Below are 19,486 nucleotides of genomic sequence, written 5' to 3'. Positions count from 1 at the left end.
TTTGACATACGAATGGCAGAAACTGTTTCAAATATTGAGAAATAAAATCCAAACAAATTCTCCTTGAAGTTACGTACTCAAAAAAAAAAAAAAAAACTCCTGCCAGTCAGCTGCCAATCCAGAAGCTTTTACCGCCGTTCTGCTGCGTTGACTCCAGCAGAACGTGAACATAAACAACAAAATAAATACCAGCGTTGATGTTTGGGCGTAATTATCTTTGGTTATTTTCAAGCGGCGGCCGTAAACAATTGTTAGCCAGTCCGCAACAAAGCGTCGGCGAACGGAAACATCTGCATGCTGCCGGCTCGCCAACGCGCATCGAATGACTCCAAGGTAATAATTAGGGACGTTCAAACGGTAAATGAAGAATTGATGATGCGTCCGCATTCCGCACTTTGGGATTGGGCATGGCTTCGAACTTGTTACCGGTTTTGGGGTCCACGGAGAAGTAGGGCTGCCCGTGCAAGATGCTGTAGACCACCCTGGCGCTGTTCCCGTACGTCGGGTCATCGGCGTCGGTGGCCGTCACCTGCGTCACGTAGGTCCCTGGAAACAAAGATGGAAAAAAAACAAACAAAAAAAAAACATCAAGACGGAAAACAAAGAGGCAAGCTTGCCAACGCTGTTAGCGTGGCAGCCGTCCAAGCGGTGGAATTACATGTTGGATCCACCTCGCTTAACTGCATTCGTCATTATTTAGCGTGGCTTTTCAATTACAAGTAAGAATGTTTTCAATCGTTTTATCCAAGTCAACATATGGAGGCTGCGGAATTGCAAAATGTGAGCAAAATTATTTGGAGAGAACAGCAAATTTGGAATATAAGTTAAAAATATAATACAGTCATTAAAAATAAATGCAATTAAAAACGTGATAGGACAAAGCCAAGTATGCAAAAATTCATAAAAATTATTATGGAAAAATATAAATGCCTACATAAAATATAAACAAATAAATAATCAAATCTAGTTTATTATCAAAATGTAATTAAAAAAAAAATTGAATTCTTATAAATGAAGAACGAAAAGCCAAATAAACATTCACAATTTGTACCTTAGAAATATGTAATATATATTAATCTTTTTAAATAATATATAATAATCTAAATTTTTGTAGCTAATCAATGCAGAAATGTATCAACGTGTATCCTAATCCTCTGCTCACTAAAATTCCTTTGCATCAAAAAGCCTTTTTTCTTGCCAGCCAGATTCATATTTCGGGTTTAAGCAGTATGCACCACAAGTCAGGATTTGTTTATTAATCTAGTATGAAAATACCGATCAACACCAAACATTGTTATCAATATTGACCACGTCTCCAGAACATCCCAATCTGCTGAGCCCGCCTAAACGAGCGGAAAACATTAAAACATTAGGTGAAGCAGATTAGCAGCGAACAAAGCCGCCATTGTGCAGCTCATCGTGCGGAGACCCCAACACGAGCAGAGGACGTCCCAAGTCGTCAGCGGTTCCCGTGTTTGCACTTCTTAAAATAGAACGTGTCCGCCGCCGGAGGCCACGGACAGTCCCGAGCAAGGAGAGAGAGACCAGGAAATACAAAATTCTGCACGAGAACTAGTAGCTATGTAATACAGGCCTGATATTTTAGAGCACAGGTGTCAAACCAAAGGCCCAGGGGCCAGATCTGGCCCGTGACCTCATTTTATGCGGCCCGCGAAGGGCAAATCATGTGCGTCCACTGCCCGCTTCTGGCCCATTTTCTTTACTTTTAACAACATTGAGATATGAGATGTTGCCATTTATTTGTTACCAATTCTCCCCTTTTAAAATAAATTGAAACATTGTTGAACAAACGATTACTGACTGATTTCAAAACTGACATTTATATGAGTTCACAGTCTTAACGTTCCTCTGAAGGGAACCATAACTACGATGTGGACCGTCCACAAAAATGAGTTTGACAAGCCTGTTTTAGAGTATTTAAGATCAAGTAACTCGGTGACCCCATTGTCAGTGCGTCAAGGTTTCTACAGCTTTGTTCCATGCCGGTGTACTTTCGTAACGAAAAGACTTTTACTTTTCAACTTCCGTGTCATGTCCACTTCAGGGTCCAAATTCCCCTCCGCATGTGACAGGCCCACTCGAACGCCCCTCCCCCATCCCTGCCACGACTGACAGACGGGCCTAATAACACAGCGCACGGCATTGTTACCGTGGCAACCGAAGCTTGCAATATCTACCGTGACCGACTCTTAACGTCAAAGTGACACCCAAATTGTACACAGTGGCTTAGTGTGTGTACGTGCTTTTTTTTTTTTTTTAATATATAGGTACGTGCTTGAGTTGATTGTCACTTTGTAATGGCGCGTACCATTAGACCACTCAAAGCGGAAATAGCACAGCTGGCGAAATGATTAGATGGCATTAAAAGCCTTTTATTGGATCGGTTCTTGAGAACTTTTGCAGGATGCTCAGTGGGAGGAGCATGGCATCCAAGTTTGATGGGAACTTTTAGAAGTCTTGGAAAGTGTCGGAAAAAAAAATGTTCCCAATTTCACCAGTTGACAAGGAACTGGATGGATGCACACACAAAGTCTCAAGGACACTCCAATTATATAGGAAGTCGGCCATTTTGGTTGGCAGTATTAATTGCAGCGCTTCTACAAGGTAATTTGCCGTCGGAAAAAGGTTCCGATAGATCTTTTATTTAAATAGTAATGAGCAATAATAGGCGTGAACTGTTGTGAATAAATGACATGTTTTAATGCGAGAGCTAATCATCGAGTGACTCATTATCTTTTATCGTCATCTCCAGCCAAGCGTGAGCCGATGTTTTAAATGTGCCATGTAAATAAATCAATTTTATTATTAAATCCCGTTGATAACAGGAAGGAAAAAAAAAATCCACCCGACATGTTTTGTGGGATAATCAGTTTGGGCTAATTAGCTGTCTGTCAATCATCTCATTATCGGGAGCTCTGTTGCCACGGCGACGCCAGCGTTCAATCTGAACTCGTATCCTTGCAGCATGTGTTGTTCCGTCTTCCTTTATTTATTTGGTTTGTTCCCGCTCTGAGGGGGGCATTGCCATTCTGACAGAGAGGAACTCTTCTTCCGGCGAGTTACCTTGATCTGCTCTCATGAGGATTGGCCGCACTCGCTCTCTCTCTCTGAAATGTCAGGATTCCGCAGGGCGAGTGAGGCAGTGGCTTTGCACGCCGGTTGGAGCTCACCTGCCAATCCCTAAGCCAACTTCACTGACTGTTCGTCTTCACCTTTGCATTTATCTGATAAAGTGGAAAGGACGCGGGCCGGTATCCGTGCAACAAGAACCATTGGGATGTCTCCGCCACAATCACTCGCATCACTAAAGCCTTGGAATGGATTGAAACTCTAACCCTGATTCCAAAGCCCATGTCAGCCTTTAAATCCAAATGTAAAACCAGAACCCAATTCTGGAACACCAACCGTGACATGAAACTCTCACGAGAAAACCAGACAAAGCCAAATTTGAAACCTTAAGCATGGAATGCAAACCCGAGTTGAAACCCGTCATCTGTCCGAAACTCTACGATGAAACCGTAACCCAGACTTAAAAGCCAAACTGGAAAACTAAACCCTGTGTTGGAACCTTAAATCAAAACCCTCACATTGTCTGAACTTCTAACCAAGGCTTCAAACTCGAATTCCCTAAAAACAACGTGAAGCCTTCATCCTGGTTTGAGGCTCTAATTTGAAATCCTAAACCAGGCTTAAAGCAGAAACTTTCCAACCAAAACCTGGTTTGGATGCATCCCACATTTTGAAACTTTTAGACCCGAACTTGAAAAACTAACAAAGCTTTAACCTTGGTTCCAAATTTCCAATATTATAAGTCGTGCGAAACCCAACTTGAAGTGTTTTTCAAGTAAATTTTTGTGACCGTCTCGTCTCTATTGGAAGTGTCTGACTTGTTATCACTTTAGGGAACTCCAGCAACAAAATAAATCCACTCAACTTTAGCGCTGACTCCGCAGATGTGTCATGTTTAGCATGCATTGACTTTGTCGGCGTGATCGTTCACGATGATTCGGCGGCCCCCGGGGCAACAGAACTCAAAAAGGAACAGGACAGCTCTGGATGGCTTCGGACTGACTCAGCAAAAGACGACAAGTAGAAACCGGACTTCTCGAGGCCGTTTTGAATATTCCCGAGGTTACGGTGACTGATGTTGCCGTGTTTCCCTTCAAAAGCAGAAAATGACCTGAATTATTTATTCCGACTCGCCTGCCTCCAATCGGGCCGTCCCTCGGGGCTTTGGCGACCTTGGAGATGATTTCACTTCTACGATTACAAACGGGATTCCACATCCGGCGTGAAGGTGAACCGGCTTTGTTTGAAAAACAGCCACATGGAGAAATTGGACTCGGGGAAACTCTGAACAAAGAGAGCTGACTGGCAGAAACAAATCTTGGGCTTCATTATCAACGAATTTGCGACCTTTAGAACTCATCCACACGAGCCGGTGGACTGATGTTGCACTAATTATGCACATTTGTTATTGGCGACTCTCCGGTATCAACTTTTTCCTGTTCAATTATTTTCTCTCCTTTCCCGACACATTTTATTTTTTTGTTTCTTGGGTGAACATGACACGTTATGATCCTTTGTGAAAGCAACAACTTGAAAAGTATTAGGCAACATCGAAAATCCTGCTGCCGCCACCACTTTGACATCCCCCCCGAAGGCTGTTGTGGAAAATACTTGTAACTTTGTGACATCAGAGTGTCAACGCTTCTCCTTGTCATTTCTCACCAGCCTGAAAGTGAACTCTCCGATTTCGATTTCCGACAACCGGGTAGACAGCAAAACTTGGAAGTACAGCAGATCTCGGAACCCGTCAGGAAAATATTTCCAAGTGGCTTTGGGACCTTTGTTTCGTTTGGATGATGAATTATTTTCTCCCACGTCATTGAATTTTGTGACGTGGTGATCTGGTACATGTCCTACGTAGGACGGGCTACCTCCTTAGCACCTTCAAACCAAAACGGCCGACTTCCCGCATGTTTCACAGCTCAAGTCCATCATCATCATTAAACGGGTGTCCGAACATGATGAACAATCTCACGCACCGGTGGCAGGAGGTTATCTCTTCAGAGACTACTGAGTGGATTTTCTGAGGGATCCCATCTGGGGCAACACCCAGAATGTGCTGTGAGTATATCAAACTAAGAAAAGCAGCCAACCTTTCACACACCAGGCCGGTAAAATTAACATTTGTACGTTCGTGTTGCTTCTGGCAAATTTCCGACACATCACAGCCCTGCCAGTGCTTTCATTTAACGGTTGCCACAGAATTTGATTCACCTAAAATTTATTTGCAGTTCTACCTCATCGCAGCTGAAAATTAAATGCGGTGTTCCCCAGGGATCTGTTTGCATTCCCTCCTTGTTGCACGGATAATGAAGGAATATCATCACCGATGCAATATCATTATTCATTCCGACGACACAAATGGTGGTTCTGCCTCACTTGGTCAAGTCACATCCTGTTTACTAATTAAACACAAAAGTCTTGAGAAACTAGAAACAGCCCAGACAAAGAAAGTATTTTGGTCTTGTTTGCCGCCTTACCCACGGGTGACATCTCAGGAACCGTGGCCCGATACGGGCCTTCCAAGAACTTTGGCTCGTTGTCGTTGATGTCTTGCACCTTGATCACAAACTCGGACTCGGGCTCCAGGGGTCTGTTGCTGTTGAGGTCCACCGCCTGCGCACGGAGCGTGTAGTAAGGCTTCTCCTCGCGGTCCAGACTCCGTAAGGCGTGAATATCCCCCGTGGTTTGGTCAATGGTGAAAATGGAGCCGGCCCCGTCGCCCGAGAGCGTGTACTTGACCGCGCTGTCGCCCTGATCCAGGTCAGTGTGCAGCTGCGAGACAAAAAAAAAAAAGCAGAAGAAGACTGGTTGAGTGCAAACACGGACACAGATAATGACGCGGCGAGGACGACTCGGGTGGGGAAGAGCCGTCACCGAATGCGACTCGTGTGGGACAGTAGCGAGAAACTCAAAGCTCAACAGACGCTGTCAAGAGAAAAAAAGAAAACGATTGCGCTGTCAGACTAATGAGGATAAATTTCTCCGAAATGAAACACGCTCACTGCAGAGATTAAGACCCGATTGCCTTCACGTGCGACACTTTGGCGTCAAGCACATTTGTCTCCGAGGCGTCGACTTTGAAGCGAACGGGCGGCGGCCACCTGTGACTCCTTCTTTCTTGTTGTTGTCGATGCATCCTGCGCCAAGCGACAAAGTCGCATGGACTTCAGAACCGTCATCCAAGCGATGGTTCACTCAAGAGTCAATGTCCTCCTATTAGCTTCGGAACAGACTTCACTGTTGACCTTTCGAGTAAATTAGGCCAGGATGGTGAAATGCAACAACATTATTTCGCACACTCAGTTCTTCGTTGGTCGGACTTGCGTGGAAATGACAAAGAAACAATCCCAAAAATCCATTTTCTAGTCTAATCGTATTCGGGGTCTTTGGACTGGGGAAAGGCTTTTTTTCCTTCTGCTTTTGCCACCTGTGAAAAACACACAGCAGTTAAGCCACACGGTGTTTACGATGTTCTGTCCCACGGTGAATGTTCAACTGCTCTTTCAGCTACTTCATTAATTTTTTACTACATTGACGCGATAACAACGAAAGGGATTTGGAGAATTACTCGGCGTTGGCAACAGACAGCACGAGTGGTCTTACCGGCAATGCCGGTCCAACAACGCTAAGAGGCAGTCCGCTACGTGCCGTACACCAGGTGTGGGCAAACTACGGCCCGGGGGGGCCACATGAGGCCCGTTAAACGTTTTAATCCGGCCCACTGAACTTGAAAAAAAAAACCAATTAGATGAATAAACCTTGTTCATGTTTTATTTTCCCTGTAATTCTGATGTGTCCCCACTTGGAGGCGCACTCTAAGACATATTTTGCTGGAATGCTTTTTTTAATTTTAGAACCCGTTGTGGCCCATGAATCCAAAAGTTTGCCCGCCCCTGCTGTACACGCAACAAAAAGCCTCGCCCGCGTGAAAGAAATGAACTTGGATGACTTTGAATGCATGTTTGCATTGCGAGGGCCGTTGTGCTTTTCTTGTCTTCTTTTTATTTCATGCGTTTTGTTTGTTTTTCTTGAGGCTTTAATCGGGCAGTGGATAAAAGCCTAAAAAGAAAACCGCTAATGATGTTAGCGTGGTCTCGCCTTGTGATACAAAAAGAAAGACGATCATCCAACAGATGCGTCTTTTTCTTTTTGGGTTGCCTCAAATCAAAGTTTGCCACGTCCCGTGGGCATTGTTTGGCAGCCAGCTGTCGACTTTAAGAGCGTCTTTGCTCTCGGGTGCTCTCCTGAAACATGCACTCGCAGGTTTGGAAGTTTTTAATAAAACACGTTGTTGGTTGCAGGGTGCTGAACAGATTGGAGAGGCGTACCCGCGGGGGAGGGGGGGGGACTTACAAATTTGCCGAGCTGTTGCCGCTTCATTTCCCATCCGCACTTATTGTTTGCCGTTTTTTTTTTTTTTTTCGTGTGGACTCAGGCCGCCGCAGATGCTAATAGTTACATGAAAGCACTTTGCTGGAGACTTTGCTCGCGGCGCGTTGCAAATCCTACAGACGGACCGTTGCGTGCTAATCGCACTCCGAGTGAGTTTTACAATCAAACCGAGAAAAAGTGCAACATCTGCGGAGTCTTATGCAATTTGGCGGGAGAGGCCTGCAATGAAAGGCTCGTAAAGAAAAGTCACACGGGCGACATTTGGTCGACGTTTGTCTCGAATACTCACAAAAAAAAAAAAAAAGATGCAAGGAAAACTCGATGGAACGGTGAGATTAAAATTCAGTAACACACACACACGCACACACACACTGTTCTCTTGATTTATTGTCTGATCCATACAAAACTAAATCGACTTTTTTGTTTCCCAGCATAGTGAAGAGAAAATCACTTTTTTTTTTTTAACTCTTCGATCATACGTCTCCTCTGTGTGCCAATTAATGAATCGTTTGATGCGCTTGATTTTCATTGTTTAAATTAATGGCATTTCGTCCCCCCCCCCCCTCCCCATTCATTACAAGCCGCTAGCATTTCGAGTAAAAATTAATGAGGTAACACGCGGTTTCTTTTTGTATTTTTTCCATTTGCATTTCTGATTCAGTGCCATCAGCCCCCCAAAAAAAATGCAATTTAAAAAAAAATCATTTTATCACATTTCTGGATAATGTTTGCATGATTAAACAATGCAAACAATGTAAAGCTCCATTTAAGACAATTTTGTTTTGAGGGAGCGGCCCAGTGTTCTACGGGGCTAATATGCTTTTGTTACCGTGACAACAGCCTGGAGTCTGAAAATGAAAGGTGAGAAGTCCAAATTTCCCTGGAGCAGGCAGCACTTCAAAACTCAACTGCCAACAACATTTTGTCAATTCGTGTGCGGATTTGTTTATGTGGCGCATGCAGCGGACACATCGACGATCACAGACATCTGAGTATGTATTCTAATGCTAATCTGCGCTAATAGTTTTTGCTTCAATGCAGCTAGTGAAAAATGGCGCAGCTATCCAATCATGGCAGGGGCGGGATTATGTAAATTAGCCATACTGTTAATTCACAATGAGGTAAAAATCAGAATGTCTCGCTCCCTAACGCAGAAAGAGTCAGACGGCAAGACATTTACACGCTTGTTTCGAGCAGCGACTGTATTTGTATCCATGCAATTAAAATGCACATTTTCTGCAATACGTCTCCCCTTTAAAAGACTTTTTGCTCCATTAAATTTTGTCCACATAACGTTCACACGACTCCAGGAATATGAATTCTAAGCGTGATATCCATATTAAACAAATTCCCGGCCAGGGGAGATCGGCGCGCGTCGTGCTCCACTCGCATGATGTGCACCAAGCGGCGCTTCTCATCTGCTTTGCGCAAAGGTTGCATATTGATTCATTTGACTGATTTGGTTGGCGAATGTAAGCAGCCTGCGTCGAAAACGGCGTAATTGGATTTCTGCAGCCGGGATTATACGGCGCCCCTCCGAGGAATGCGCATGGGAAGCCTGGGAATGGGCCCGGCAAGCCTGACCAATCAGGTTGACTTCCGCATGAGGTCTGAAAGGCCCTGATTATCAACTCTTCTCCCCAAGGGGGCGCTGTGGAATCCGAGTCGTGGAATCTACCCGGGCAAGCTGCTCGATGTGATTAGATCATAATATCGTGGTGAAGCAGCATGAGGCGAGGTTATTTGCGTTTGATCGGTTTCAAGTATGCAGCCACACGTGGACCAGCGGCTCGCATTTCTGTCTCACACTTTTGAGCTTTGGGTCATGTGCCTGCGCTTGTATGGGATTTCTCCGGGTACTTCATCTTTCTTTTTCATTCCATAAAAAGGCTTCAGTCGAAATTATCTGCAGGTGTTTATTCGTCATAAATACATTTTAATCAACCAACTGTAGGGGATAAAAAGGTAAAAAAAAACGTAACAAAGGTCACTCTTGATAAACTCCTCACATCAAAAGTGCCATCAAAGAAATTATTCTGAAACATTTAGATTCTGCATCTGAAATAATTGTGAATTTACAACAGCGCCCCCGACAGTCAGTTACAATAATTGGGGACACAGGAAAGCTTCATCATTTTCAAACGCACCAATGTGCTTTTGTTTTTTTTTTTTCAGTGAAACATTCTCGAACTAAATCGTTTCACCTCCCTCTGCGCTATGTTAGCGCAAGAGCCGCGAGCAGTAAGCGCTTGATTATTTTGTACATTTATTTTTACGGCTAAAGTTGAGAGACACATTTGAAACGTTATTGAAGTGTTTATGTTGTGTTCATAGTTTTCATTCTCTACCTATTTAGAATGAGAATTTGCAGATTTAACCGTCAGTTGCTAACCCTTTGAAAATTGCAAGAGTTCACCGTTGGTGCGGTATACACCAACGTATGCTAATAATCGTGTCATACGCACCAATGCATCATTTTATTTCACGCCGCAGATCCAATTAACTCCCGCAAATGAATCGATTGAGATAACGCTACACCTGACACGCTTGTTTGTTTATCTCTTGACGCTAGCTAGCGGCCACGCGCTAGCACGGAAATACAGTAAAAGCGGCGAGAAAGCTCAGGCAACAGAAAGGGCGCAGCCAGGTTATTATAGCTGATCGATATCAGGGCGCGAGCCATTTCTCGGCGGATGGCACCTCGCTATCTGTAACGGCGTCACGCCTCCGCCGCCAGCCTTACAGCAGCACACGGACGGACCAAACCAAGTCGGGGATGAAAAGCGTACATGCTATCTGCGTATTGCATATAAGCGGGGCCACAAAATTGAATAGATAAGACGGATACGACATGTAACTGAGGCGCCGTGACCTCAGCGCCACGCAAAGATTGAATTGAGTCATTGCGACTTGGAACGATTCCAAGTCTCCGGACTCAGACTTGGGATGACTCGAGTCATAATGAATATTCCCGTGCTTTTTATCGTTGTCAGAATATATATTTTTTTTTTATTTGTAGACCCTCGCCATCTGTTAGTTCAGCGCAACGGCAGCCGTTTGCACAAGTTGCCGTGTTTGTTGACAAGATGGCCACATAGGTCAAGCCTCCAAATGGCTTCTGTCGTCTCATCGTGCCCGCCACATATGACGACATTAGCGAGCAATATCGATCGGATCCATGTCTTTTCTCATATCACACTTGATTAAACCGCGTGGGCCATTTTTTTTTTTTTTTTTACTGTGACGTGAAACTTGAATGTCACCGTGTGGAGAAGACGGACACATGTAAGTGAGACAAATGGCGATGGTCTCGCCGTGGAAATATAAGGCTGGACGTTTGAGGAGGAAAAAACATACAATCAACTTCTTTTGACAGAACAGACGAACGGTCGTCATTAGCCTTAATTCGAGCAGTTCATCCGGCGACATTTATCATCGAGTTGTGACCGTTAGCGGCCTCTTAACAAGGAGCGGACCGCTTTACGGCCATCAATGAAAGGGCAACCACGGCTATTCTTCACCTATACGGTTGTGAGAATTTGTTTTCATGACAAAAAGTATTGATTATGTAGAGTTCATGCATGGTGAAGGTCTTGGGTTGTAAGTCTTTGGTCGTTGAGCAGTTCAGATTGCAGACTGCAATCTAGATGAAAAAAATGGTGAAAACTGCACGGAGCTCTCAGGCTCAGCTAAATGTCTTATAGTTCGATGAAAACAAACCTCCCTTTAAAGTTTACGACAGCAAATAGTTTTCTTTGAGTTGTGAGTTGTAGTCGACTGACATTTATTCAAATTTGGGCAAAGTCTGTTGCCTTACCTTCCGGGACCTGCTCGCGGGACCTCCCCCGTAGTGCATGTGAATCGAGGAGAAAAAGCAAACAGGCGGCTTATTGCTGATTGGCTGTGACCCGCTCCACAAGAAACCAGTCAGATGGTGCTGTGGGCGGGAAAATCTGCTTCTGCAGGCGGGGTCACCAGCACAGCAGAGAGAGAGAGAGAAGTGTGCTGCAGTGAGCCAAAATAAACCAGCTTTTAATATATTGGATCGGCCTTGAAAGTTCAAAAAAGGCTGATGCCGATCATCCGCAAAATACCAAATATCGGCCCGGTAGTGAATGAGTTAAAGTACAAGGTCACGCTTTGTATTCATTTTCCAGAACCAAAGCGGTACAGATTCCCGAGCGTCTGGTTTCGCATCGTGTCGGTGTAAAGGTGACTTGTCCGTATGTTGGAGGCTGTGCACATATTTCCTGCACTCCTCTCAAACATCCATCCTATTTCAAGATCATTAAATGGCTGATAAGTGGCGGCGGCGCGCGTATTAGCCACGCCGCTAGCTGGATGCCACTGACAGATAAACAAGATGATCGTCATGCTCGTCATGTCCTCAGATGGCTGGAGGTCAGCGACAAGCGCTCCGGGCAGCCGTCTGCTCGTCTGATTTGGATTAATTATTGGGCTCCGTCTTACTTGAGGGCTTTAAGATATGCAGCTTGTGTCATCCGCCCACCGTGAACTCACTTTTTTTTTTTTTTTTTTTGGTGGTCCGACGGGACACCTCAGCTCCCGGAGCGTTTTACAATAAAATTCCTAAAGCACGTTTAATAGGGCGTGGTGGAAAAGGTGGCCCACTTCGTCCCTCATGACTCCTCATTGGAAGTTTAGATTCCTAATAAATCTCAGCGGAGGTGCGAAGCGAGAAGCGGGAAGTGGGACGGGGAAGCGCCATCAATAAAAGCAGTGATGGTCATTCCTCGGCAAGCGGGAGGCGAGGTTGCAAAACAAGTCCGAAGAAGATGCGGCTCTGCCCTTTCGCTTTAAAAGTGCTTTCGTGACTTTGATGTAAATGTGAGACCTTTCGTCTTCCGGTGTCAGAAGCGTTGGGGCGTCATCTGGGACGTTTCCAAGGGCGACCGCATTCGAGTGGAAATTTCTGGAAAATCGGAAGCTTAATTGTACAGACAGCTAATTTTTTTTTCGCGACGCCTCATCCACAATCGAATGGTAAACCGCGATCTTGGCGAATACGGTCATGCCTCACATCACCTGACCTGGGATCCGTTCCCAGTAGTTGCCGCAATTCCAATCACGCTGGCGACCAAGTTTCCTTCAATATTTCAGGATATTCCCTTCAATATTCAAACTCCTTCTCGGAATTAGAGTGTAATTAACCCGCAAATGAATCAAATTAATGTTACAATCCAAACGGACGTGCCGCTGATTCCAATCCATCAGAAGCCAAGGCGAGAGAGACGAACGTCTGCGCTCGCTCAGCCCGAGCGGTCGGAAGGCTGACGGCTGACGTTTGTTCGCACATCACCGGCGTTCCGCGTGAGCTAATTGGCACATTAACCCTCCTGACGTCCTCCACGCTCGAACCGCTAATGTGCAACGATGTGGAGGACGTGCACTCAAGGACGTGCTGGCAGTTACGCAAATTGATTCATCAAATCAAATAAAAAGAATTAAAATCAGGGAGATACATTTTTAGGCCTTGTTGCATCAAGTTTTTGAAGTCAGGCAAGCAATTCTGCGCTGTTGAGATGTTTTTGGCATGCTTTAAATCAGGGGTGGGCCAACTTTTTGATTGGCGGGCCACAATGGGTTGGAAAATTTGACAGAGGCGCCGGACCAGGATCCAAAAAAATACATTTAATTTCAAATGAAAGTGAACACAAGCGTTACACAAATATATATGTCTTTGAAATATAACATTAACAAGGTTTATTCATTTCATTTTTTTCAACTTCGGCGGGCCGGATTAAAACAGTTAACGGGCCGCCTGTGGCCCCCGGGCCGTACTCTGCCCACGCCTAAAAGGAGGTCCTTTTTCCAAATTGGGGATCATTTCCAGTTGAAATGACTCATACAGGAAGGGATCCCGATTTTAAGGGGGAGGCTTTCGTGACTTGTTTTACTTGCATTTGTTCTCTATTTTCCGCCGTGCTCCGTCCGTCGCCCGCAATGTCCAAACATTTCAAAGTCAATTTTCCATAATATTTCCCCTTTAAGAGGACAGACTTAACAACATTGCTCGGCAGCGATGAGGCGAGGTGAGCCTTTAAGAGGCCGCATGTAAAACATGCTAGATGACTTTAATAAGAGCGCGTGGGTTGCTGCTAAAGATGGCGGCGGCGGCGGCGGCGGCGGCGCAACCTTATTTGCACCTTGGTGAGCCGCGAGGACAAACAGCAGCAGCTGCTGGTTGTTTGCCTTCAAGTTTAGTGGCTGCTGTTCACAACACAAACATATTAGCAATTAGCAGAGCGCTAAATCAATATGAAAATGTCACTTGGCTTGTTGCCGCTTTGGTCAAATGTGGTCCGACGCAGGGAAACGCGGCGGCGCTCAGCGCCAACGCTTTCGCGAGGAAAGTCAGCCTTTAAACGACGGTTGCTTTGCTCACACTCGTCCAGTCAAACTGGAGCAGACGCCATTTGACGGCTTTGGCGCCGCGTGTCTTTTAGCATCTCCGCGCTCGTTGATATCGCGGCGCATCGAAGCATCCGCGGATGATCGCGTGCAACATCGCGTCAACACAATGCTCCTCGCTCACCAACAACAACAAAAAAAAATGATTTCCACATTTTTTTTATTTGGCCATGTGCAGTTTTTTTTCCCACTAGTTTAGCCCCGCCCTCTTCTGATAGACCATAAAATGGCAGCAGAAAACTTTTGGGAAAAAAAATTCCAAATAGTCAAAGCGCGTGCATCCAAAGTGACCTTAGCATATTTGTGCGGACAGAAAATAAAAACTGAAATGTTATCTCCAGCATCCCGAGCAACTCAAAGGACAAAGTCAAGCGCTAATAGCGTAACTAGCCGATCCGTAACACCTTCAGCGTCTCCCCCCCTGCGTCTTCCACCTTCTCCCCCGACTTCCCGTGACACCAAATTGTGCACGCCGCCGTGACTGACGTCGCATTTTGTTAGTCGCGCCAAAGTTGGAATTGCACTCGACAGCAACGGGTAATAGGTCGGGTGACCGAGGTCCGGCGGCTATTAACCTAGTCTGGTGCTAACTAGCTAAGAGCTAACAATCAAAATTGTTGAAGGGATTACGACAAGATAGGTTATCTTGGTGCAGTCACTTTGATGTCGTTTGACTTTTGAGGATTGCTCTTCAGGATACATTTCTTGGGGTTGACAGTTTGCTCCCGTCTCGCAATCTAGTTGCTCCATAATAATAAAAATAAAAATAGCATAACGTCCACGTGTGTTGGAATGCGCTGAGCACGCAGAACACTCCGTTGACTGGGCTCGCGTGCATCTCCCCGTGTGTGTGCGCACTGACCAAGCAGAAAATAATGGGAGCGATACGGCGGACAAAATGGGATCTGACGCCGGGTGCTCGTCCACTCGGCGACTCAAATCGTTGACTTTTATGGAGCGGCCCAAAGGCTACGTAAATTGTAAATTAATACAAGACGACGGAGGAGACCAAGAGTGCGGCGGACGAGCATGCCAGGTGCTGGGCGGGCTGACATGGCAAATGTTACCCCCACCCCCCCACCACCCACACACACACACCGAGCTGGAGATGCTGTACTTATGCATCTTAATGGCTGACGAGATGAAAACAAAGCGGTGCGATAACAACCGCAGCAGAGGATGCACACCAGATCGATGCATCCCATTAAACACGCACGATGGCCGTGCATCGGGATAAAGACGCAGGAAATACGCAGCTGTAGGTCACAATATTAGGTACATCTCCGAGATTTCTTTCAAATACAGTGAGCGTAAAAAAAAAAATGAACGGCGGCACGGCGGTTTCATCTCCCAAGTGGAGTGCGACGACAGTGCCCAATTTCCATCGTTCAAGCTACGATTAATAAATGCTAAATGCTAAACATGCTAATCGAGGGACAGAAGGGAAAAACGAGGAGTCCCGTGACACCATTACTTCTGCTTAAGTACGTAATCGTTAAAAAGCTCGTTGGTGAGAGAAAATGTGCTGCTTTGTCTCCATCAAATAGGCAGGCAGCTAAAAACGATGACGCCAATCAGCTCGCTAATTGTTTCTTCATTTGTTTCTGCTTTCCTGCACACAAATGCAAACGCACACACGCATACGCGAGTACGCGGGCAAAGACGCACCGTCGAGTTTGTTAAGTGGAAATCACACTTTGAGCCTGCTCTCAGGATACCTTCTAAAAGCTCTTTTAATGCCGCTGGCCCAGCCGGTGGTCCACTTGGGTTCATTTATGTTCTCTTGAAAGGAGGACTGTGATCTTTTCTGCTCTTTCAAGTCAACTTGATGACTGCGTGGAAGACCGTGTCACTGTCACCCTGCCCTCACCCTCAGCGGGTTTCATCTGTGCAGTCTTTCATCCTTCCCGCTTGCGCCACCATCAACGTCGTTAAGGCCCACTCGTGTCGCCGGATGCTGTCAATGAGCGGCACGCAAGCCACAAAGTAGAGTCCACGTGAGGGCCATGTTGGGTGGCATAAACGTCAGGGTAACTCGGGTTCGTCAATGCCAAATTTAGAAAAGACAGCAAAGGACAGATTTGAGAAATTCTGGTTCGGTCCGGATTGGAGGCCAAAGTTGGGTTTTTAATAAGGCTTTCTGGTTTGAATACAAGGTTAGGGTCTCAGACCAGAATTGGGGATTCAAAGAAGGGTAAGTACTTCATTCCAGGATTATGGTTTCAAACAAGAATTTGGGTTTCAGGTCGTGGTTTCAAAACAGAGTCAGGAAATTACAAAAGATTTTCAGCGTCAGGCTTTCAAACCTCGGTTAAGCTTTCAAAGACAGGGTTGACTCAATTTCCGGGTTCAAAAGTAGTTCTTTCAAGATGGGTTTTGAGTACTCTGTCAAACATTACAGCCAAGAGATCTCTTATCGTGTTTCTCAATACCCTGAAGAAGCAGGAGTAGTATTGGTAGTAGTAGCAATATTTTAAGAATGTGGTTTACCTTGCCCACGTACTGCGGGTCGGAACCCATGTACTCCTCCAGCACAAAGAACTGGTTCCACACCCAGCCCCGCTTCACTCGTTGAGACCCAGTTGGGCCGTTCCTCACGGAACCCAGCAAGTTCCTGGGGCGCGCCCTCCCCGCCATCCTGCCGCCGGGTCCTAGTGGCGAGGAGGGCGGCCCCATTTGGGGCGGCGGCGAGGCCGAGCCTTCCTGGAGGTGATACCAAAGGAACAGCAGCAGGCAGTTCCTTGCTAGCATTGGCGGTCTGGGCGGGTCAGCTCTTAAAGTTGAAATGGCACCGGGACCAGAGCTGAGCCACGCTGAAAGCACTTTGGCGAGGAAAGAGGCGGGACGGTGGCGGCCGAGGAAGGGCGCCGTGATTGTTCCCACGTCTTCAGAACGTCATCACCTGAAACACAAAAGACATTGTTACCGCCTTACCCTCGGTTGAGTTTCGGAATGTGACTCTTTGGTCTGAATTGGGGTTTCAAACGTGAACTCGGGTTTCAAACGAGGCGCAGAGTTTCAAGTGAGGGCTATGAGCCGGGGTACGATTGTAAATTAAGGCTTCATGCCAGCATTAGAGTTGCAAACAAGGACGACGTCTTCAAATGGAGGTTACCAACCAAGGTTTGGATTTCAAAATGTTGTTTCAAGCCAGGGGAAGAGATGCAAAACCGGGTTAGGGTGGCAAGTTGGATCTCATTCAGAGACGACGTTAAAAAAAATCTATTCTTATTTGATATGAGGCAAAACTTTGTCCCTTTGAGGATTCATGTGGTCAAACGTCACATTGTCGAGCTGATTATCGGCAACTCGTCGATATCATGACCACGTGACTTAAACACCCCCCCCCCAAAAAAAAGTATTGACAAACGCTACAAAAGAGGAGACGTGGAAAAAGTTTAGGAAGGTAAAATCCGGCTTGCCGACGTGCAATTTAATACGTAATCTGCTCTCTGTGCCACTCGTCTGTGTTTGCGTTGGTTGTGGCGAGAACGCCACGCTGCCCGTCACATCCGTGCCACGCCGCCTTATTGAGTCGCATTCTGCGTGCCACATAAAGTCAACCGCAAGAGTGAAACCCTCGGAAAAAAAAGTATACAGCACGGAATCATGTCGAATAACGCGACATGATCCAGCGGCCACGATATCACGATAACATTTCGAGCGGCGGACATGATCTCGCTCGCCGTCTAAAAGGAATCCTGACCTCTAACCTTGGCCACAGAGTCAGAACCTCATCAGATCAGGTGCAGAAATGCTTTCTGTTCTCTGTTTTATGAACATGTTGCGGTCTAAGTTCTGACTTCACCTGGTTTGTTGTTCCCCGTCACCTCATCACATTTGAAGCGTCGCGAGAGGCTGAGCTTCTAATTTCATAAGCCGAGTCCTCAATGACTTGATTGTCTTTGATTAATTACGCCGACCCGTGACATCGACATCAGCAGCAGATCACGAGTTTAGCGTGGCCCGACGACCCCGACCCATTCGTCTTCACGCCGCATTATCGAAAAAGTCAAGAATGAGCTGCAAAAGTTCTGCCGGTGAGGTCTGTCTTGACTCGGGTCAGACGGGGTCTCCCGCAGGTCGCTACTCATTTAGCCAAGACATAATGGAAAATGAGTGTTCCTGCAAGCCCGGCAAAATCGGGTCGCCCCGAGAGGGCTCGGCGCTTATTTGATGGGCTAAGTTCATTAGCATGCGTTGCGCTGGCGGTCGCACGCTCTGACCCGTCGCTGACGACGCATCAGCGGCGTCGCCCGTCTCGTCTCGCATGTCACTTTCGATGAACGGAAGACGACGTGGATGGTGGCGGAACGCCGGGAAAAAAAATCAAAAATAATCCACCGAACTTTGAATTTTATCTTAAAAAAAAATGGCAAATGGTGATATAATAATAATTAAATTATTTTATGTAAATAATAATTTGCTCAGAAACACAGAAATATTCAAAGTCAAGCTTGATAATTTTTGGAACTGTTTAGTTACATTGTAGATACATAAAATCGCGTTCTTATTACCTTCAGACCGATATATGTACGTGCCCAAAAACAAATCCCAGAAAAGGTATAAATAAAATTCATTTGTGAAAAAAAGACCAAAAAAAACAAAAGTTTTGTATTTATATATATATATAAATATATATATATATATATATATATATATATATATATATGACAGAGAGAGAGAGAGAGAAAGAATAATCAAATTATAAATTCAATTATATTGTTTAATTTTATTGCTATAATTAATTCTTTTTTAATGATTGTAAAAATCCATGATTGTTTTTTTTATTTAATCATTTCTCATTATGATGACTCAATTAAAACTTCATTTCACTTTGCATCATTTTTCATTTTTTATTTATTTATTCATTTTTTTTAGACCTCATGATCAAAATGCGTATCCACTTCTCAATTTGCGTCTTCGCTTGCAATCCAGCATGACATTTAATCAGAACTGTTGTTCATATAAACAGGATATAATTTGTAATTAAAAAGTAATTTAAAAAAAAAAAAAGTATCACATACAGGTTGCGACTATTGTGTTTCGAGGGTAGGATGTTTTTCACGTCAAGTTGTGCTGAAAACTTGCTGTTTCTAAAAACGCTTCAAACAATCTTGTCCGCCTCACGACGAGAGTGCAAAGATGCAGCGCCGCAGCTCGAGAAGACTTTAATATCAGCGAGGCCTTCGGGGGAAAGAGTGGGAGGGAGGCGCCAAGGTGGAGGCGAGCTAATGAAAAGTAGCAACGCTAGCACAACGCCTCACGAGGGTCGCGGCGTTAGCGACGCTCTCAAGCGCGTTGCCCGCCGGCCACGACAAAACAATGCTAACGTTAATAACGTCACATGAGTCATCTTGTCGGCTCTTTATTCGCCGCGGCGACCATTCGCATTACATTTGCGTGGTTGTCGCGCTAACGTGCTCAGGCAAGGTGCAAAAGTATTGAGGCACCGACGTGATTTGAGCGTGACCGAGCCCCCTTCAGGAGCCCCCCAAACCAAGCTTCGTGCTTTCTTTCTAAAATGTACTCCTCCTCATCCTTCTGATAGACTTTGGAGCATTCCAGG

General features: G+C 45.5%; 1 protein-coding gene across 1 annotated transcript in view; it reads right to left on the bottom strand.

Moving 5' to 3' along the window:
- The window catches only part of LOC148318661 (cadherin-12-like), a 71,303-nt gene that overhangs the window by 33,858 nt on the left and 17,959 nt on the right, over positions 1-19,486 (bottom strand). Inside the window, exons 2-4 of the mRNA XM_088282952.1 lie at positions 16,408-16,819; positions 5,571-5,865; positions 427-546 (exon numbers count right to left, since the gene is read on the bottom strand). Coding sequence (XP_088139078.1) covers positions 427-546; positions 5,571-5,865; positions 16,408-16,668 — 676 coding nt within the window. The 5' untranslated portion in view covers positions 16,669-16,819. The remainder of the gene's footprint in view (positions 1-426; positions 547-5,570; positions 5,866-16,407; positions 16,820-19,486) is intronic.

This window comes from Idiotropiscis lumnitzeri, chromosome 19 (genome assembly GCF_059441095.1).
Source record: "Idiotropiscis lumnitzeri isolate Australia: NSW breed Sydney's pygmy pipehorse chromosome 19, RoL_Ilum_1.0, whole genome shotgun sequence".
NCBI lineage: Eukaryota > Metazoa > Chordata > Actinopteri > Syngnathiformes > Syngnathidae > Idiotropiscis > Idiotropiscis lumnitzeri.
Note: the sequence above shows the minus strand (reverse complement) of the source record. Positions and strands in the feature narration are given on the sequence as shown.